General features: G+C 32.8%; 1 protein-coding gene across 1 annotated transcript; it reads left to right on the top strand.

Moving 5' to 3' along the window:
• The first annotated feature begins 2,356 nt into the window (after positions 1-2,356).
• LOC105142551 (isocitrate dehydrogenase [NAD] catalytic subunit 5, mitochondrial-like) lies at positions 2,357-5,071 on the top strand. The gene is made up of 7 exons (XM_011050232.1): positions 2,357-2,615; positions 3,194-3,514; positions 3,606-3,767; positions 3,858-3,932; positions 4,133-4,242; positions 4,316-4,388; positions 4,608-5,071. Exons 1-7 carry the CDS (start codon positions 2,466-2,468, stop codon positions 4,797-4,799), a joined length of 1,083 nt encoding a protein of 360 aa, XP_011048534.1. The 5' UTR covers positions 2,357-2,465; the 3' UTR covers positions 4,800-5,071.
• Positions 5,072-5,332: the final 261 nt, after the last annotated feature.

Below are 5,332 nucleotides of genomic sequence, written 5' to 3'. Positions count from 1 at the left end.
GACACCCACAACCCTTTAGCCAAGTGAGCCTCCCTTCCTTTCCTTCTTCTTCTCCTTTACTCCCTCCCTAGGTGTGAAATGTAATTCACATCCTGTTGTTCATGTAGGATGTGAATTATATATATATATGTGTGTGTGTGTGTGTTATAATTAAAAAATCAAAAAAAATCAAAATCATTTTTTTTTAAAATGTGATTTTCTCATATATGTTTCTACCAATTTTACATAATATCAGTTGTATATTTATACTGTAAAATAAAAATCCGGTATTAAAATATCTGGTTTCCTCTGAAATTATAAAAAAAAATCAAAACATTTTAAAAAAAAAACTCAAAAAACTTTTAAATCAATTTTCATTTTCAAAAAAAAAAAATATTTTGTTGTATATGGCCAAATCATGAAATTTTTCTAAGTATATTTTTCATAAAAAAAAAACAAAAATTGCATCTTTTTCATGTTTTTTTTTAAATCCAAAAATAAATATCATAACTAGTTTATGATTATCCATTAGGATTTGGCCAACATGTCAAAAATCTTTTTTCCAATCTTTTTTTTAGAATCCAGATATACACTTTAATATTTGTGGGGTGTAAAATTATACGATAACGTACATCCTCAGGTATTAAAGATATAAGATGTAAATAAATACAATGCTAAAATTCAGACTTTAGAATGATTAGGATTTTAATCAATAAGGTAAAGACTCTCTCACAAAGATAAATCTGCCTTGAGCCTTAGAAAGAACAACAGATGCTCAACTAAAAAAAAAAACAATTAAACAGCAATGCAGCTTACCTTAGGTAGGGTGCACTAGGGGTGATGCGCCTTTCCCTTGCACAACCAATCCCTTACTCAAACTCTCGCAGGCCATAGGTTTCTAGTAACCATAATATCAGGTTGCGACTCCTAAACATTAATCATAATTTTATGATTAAATTCAAAACTTTTTTCCAACACATAACATCTCACACCTGAGGCATGACAAAAGGCCTCTGTCGTTGCCAGATAACGTTGTGCCGGCTCGCACCCCGTAACAAACATCTTTACGAATAGTCGATCAATACCTTCACGTATAGATGTTGTTGTCTTTTGAGCCTCCTTATACCAAATAATAAATCTATATACATACATTAAAAACTAATTAGTAGCCATAATTTTATAATAATATTAACAATATTTAATAAATATTCCATGTAAAACATAATTTTTCAAAATATAGCCTGTAAGTATAAAAATAGATCTAATTACATATAATATTTTTGAAGTATTTTCGAAAATACTTTTGTATTCACACTTAGAAAACAAGGACAATGACAAGTATTGTGTGCATGATAGTATCTGATATATCTATTTTAAAAATAATTAGTTTTTAGGCACATGCTTTGCTTGTGAATTATCAAGTTTTGTTAACTATTATTATATTAGTTTTTTATGTTCATAATTTATATTAAAAAATACATAAAAATATAACATCTACAATTTAAAATATTTAAATTTTTCTTTTTTTAATTTTTTTTTCTAATAGCTAAATACTATTATGAAACAATAAAAAGAACTTTTTCTTTAAAATTGTAGAGGGACTGTAGAGCAAAACTGCAGCCTTGATTTTTATTGTTTATTGAACCGGTTTTAAAATTAAAATAATCTATAAAATAAGAGAATAAGGAAAAAAAAGGCTTTTATATGGTATTTTGATGTACCTTAAAATCAAAGATTCTTCTCTGGTGGAAAAGCATCACATTACTGTAGTATTATCAATCTTGCATCCAAGCTATTTTTTTTAGTCCATTTCACCATTAAACTATTTTTATTTCTCAATTAAGGACCTCCATTAGAATATTTAACAGAAAACGTTAAGGTTCTAACAAAATAATGCCATTTCTTAAAAAAGAAATTGTATTATTTGGATGAAAAGCCTTAAAATGGATGGAATTTCTTAATTAGATTTTGTTGACAGTTTAACATTAAAATGGAAAAAAAAAATTATTTAGTGCTAACATTGAGATTATCTTGGAGGGGTTTTTTAAGGTTTGTTCAAAAGAAAAATATAGGAGACATGGTTGTAGTAAATAAATGTATAATAAAAATTTAAACAATTTAAGGGTATTATAATCTTTTGAAAGTATTTAAAAATATTACAGTCAAAGACTTGTAGTTTATAAATAAATAAATATTCAGAGTGACAGCCTTGCATTGGCTTCTTTTTTTAGAATATGATAAAATTTATTTTTTAAAGTATTATTTATAATATTAACGAATCGTAATCATTTAAGAGTATTTTTCAACAAAAAAAAAGTATTGAAAAATTAATTTTTCAAAAATAATTATAAATTCAGAAGAAAAACAGGTCGTACCTGCGAAACGGCCACTCAAAAATAAATACCATTCCTTCTGGCTTTTCATTTTCTTTTTAATTTTTGTTAATAACAATCAAAGGCAGCAACGCAGAATCGATCAATCAATCAATGGCTCTTACTCAGGTGTTGAGGCGCGTTCTTGGCTCCACCCCGATCTCTTCAGCGGCTAGGGCTTTCTCTTCTGCTCCGGCTCCCATCCCAGCAACTCTCTTTCCCGGTGACGGTATTGGCCCCGAGATCGCCGAGGCCGTCAAACAGGTCCCATTAAACACTTTTTTTTCTTTTCTCTTTTCTCTCTGTTGCCATCTCTATATATTGTTGCTTTGCTGCAATTCAATTGAAGTATTTTTTTCTGTCAACGTTGATGGCTGTGAATTCAGTTTCCAATAATTGAATTTTTGTTTTTAAATAACTTGCTAAGGAGAAGCTTCTGTACCTCAATTAGGCAGGCTGCTGACACCACTTTTTCGAAAATGTTATTTTATATATATATTTTTAAATCTTTTTCGCTGTTTTCTGAACGGATGTCTTACTCTCAATGATGTTTATAGAGAAAAGAAAGGGTTTTTTGTTGATCAGAATATAGGGTTAATAACAAAATCTTCATGGTTAGAAATTCTTAGTGGAGGATTAAGGGTTTAGGTATAAAACTCGATGTTTAAATGCTGTCTATAGAGTTTCAAATTCAAGATAAATGTTTAGGTTCTTGAAAATGCATGCGTGTTGTTATGTCTCTATTCCGCATTTTCCCTGCCCCGTATTTGTTCTGTTTATCAATTTTTTCTTTTTTTTTTGGGTATAGCTATGAAAATTTATCTTCATTTCCACCACCACAGGTGTTTCAAGCAGCTGAGGTGCCAATTGAGTGGGAAGAGCACTATGTGGGCGATCAAATAGATCCAAGAACCCAGAGTTTTCTAACATGGGAAAGTTTGGAATCAGTAAGAAGAAACAAGGTGGGCTTGAAAGGGCCAATGGCCACACCGATTGGAAAAGGCCATCGTTCCTTGAATCTTACCCTTAGGAAAGAGCTTAATCTGTATGCCAATGTTAGGCCTTGCTATAGTCTCCCTGGGTATAAAACTCGGTATGACAATGTTAATCTTATCACTATTCGTGAGAATACAGAAGGAGAATATAGTGGACTTGAACACCAAGTAAGTTTCTTTCAAGAATTTCTGGTGTGTACTAACAAGTCTACAGGGTGTATAAAATTAATCAGATAGTTTTATTTAATTTTGGTGCTAGGTGGTTAGAGGTGTAGTTGAAAGTCTCAAAATCATTACTCGTCAGGCAAGTTTGAGAGTGGCTGAATATGCTTTTCACTATGCAAAGACCCATGGACGAGAGAGAGTATCTGCTATACACAAAGCTAATATTATGCAGAAAACGGATGGTCTATTTCTCAAGGTATTCCTGTTGTAACTTATGCTTACATCAGATGTTTCTTTATTGTTTTAGCCAAGAATCTTCATATTTAGTTGATTTAATTATCTGCAGTGCTGTCGTGAGGTTGCTGAGAAGTACCCTGAGATCACTTATGAGGAAGTTGTTATTGACAACTGCTGTATGATGGTATAATAAATTTCTCTCTGAGTATTTATAAATTGATGGGGGTTTAAATTATGAAATCAATTGTTTCACCCATGTGCATTCCATGCTGTTAACATGTGGGTTCCTCTTCCTGCACTAACAATATTGTCAAGGATGTGCTATTATCTTTCTGCTGAAGAAGTTGGAAGCAACATTTCTCTTTTTTTGTTTCCCATGTTCAGCTTGTGAAGAATCCAGCACTTTTTGATGTGCTGGTGATGCCTAACCTCTATGGTGACATTATCAGTGACCTTTGTGCGGGGTTGGTTGGTGGTTTGGGCTTAACACCGAGGTATTTAAATATCTTCATTCATCTCCAATATTATACATTCAGTTCTTCTGACAGGATTTGAATTCTTCTGCAGCTGCAATATTGGTGAGGGAGGAATCGCCCTGGCTGAAGCTGTGCATGGTTCTGCTCCTGATATTGCTGGGAAGGTTAGTTTACATGTTTTCTTTGTTCTACCCATAGTTTCACACTATAAAGCCATGCAATGTGCTTTGATGCCTATCCATTTTATGTTGCACTGCTTCAGTTATTTGAATAGCTGGTCTCTCTAATTTGTTCTCCAATGCTGTTTTTTTTATTCTCTGTTCTTGTCCCCTGACTTCTATATTTGTCACATACTATCCTCTTGTGTGGTTGAATGTGCGCAGAATTTGGCAAATCCCACTGCTCTGCTGTTAAGTGCTGTCACAATGTTGCGCCATTTAGAGCTCTATGACAAGGCTGAGAGGATCCAGAATGCTATCCTTACCACAATTGCAGAGGGAAAATACCGAACTGCAGACCTCGGTGGTTCTTCATCGACTACTGATTTTACTAAGGCAATCTGCGGTCATCTTTAAGGATTCTTATGGCAGATTTTAGCCTTTCTTTGGTATCTCAAAATAGTTCTCTATGATGTTGCTTTTTGGGGCATTGTTTTTGTTCAGGGTTTTAAAAGGGATGAATAAGACCACATTATCTTGATGGGGTTGTATAGAAAGCTTACGGAGCTGCTCTTCCAAACATGAAGGCCATATATCTTTTTAGCAAATTTGTGTGTTCACTGCTCACCCCATGATGAACAAAATTATTAGAATGTCAAAACGCAAAAGGGCTATTATTTAACTGCTGCGAGTCTTTGAGTTAATTGTCTTGTTTTTATTCTTATTCTAAGAAAAAGAGGTAATCACGATGAGCCCTTTTTTAACATTTGTTTACGTTTGCATTCCATTTCCATGACTTTCGAGCATGTCACTGTGATTAAGGTTGACAGATCACTCTGTTGGCAAATTTCTTCATAATGAGTTGATACAACTATTTTAATCTCTCTCTAATTCTAGTCAAAATCGATTTTAGCCAAAGTCCCAACTCCAAAGGCATGCGCATTCCATTT

The sequence above is a fragment of the Populus euphratica genome, unplaced genomic scaffold, assembly GCF_000495115.2.
Source record: "Populus euphratica unplaced genomic scaffold, PopEup_1.0 scaffold242.1, whole genome shotgun sequence".
NCBI lineage: Eukaryota > Viridiplantae > Streptophyta > Magnoliopsida > Malpighiales > Salicaceae > Populus > Populus euphratica.
Note: the sequence above shows the minus strand (reverse complement) of the source record. Positions and strands in the feature narration are given on the sequence as shown.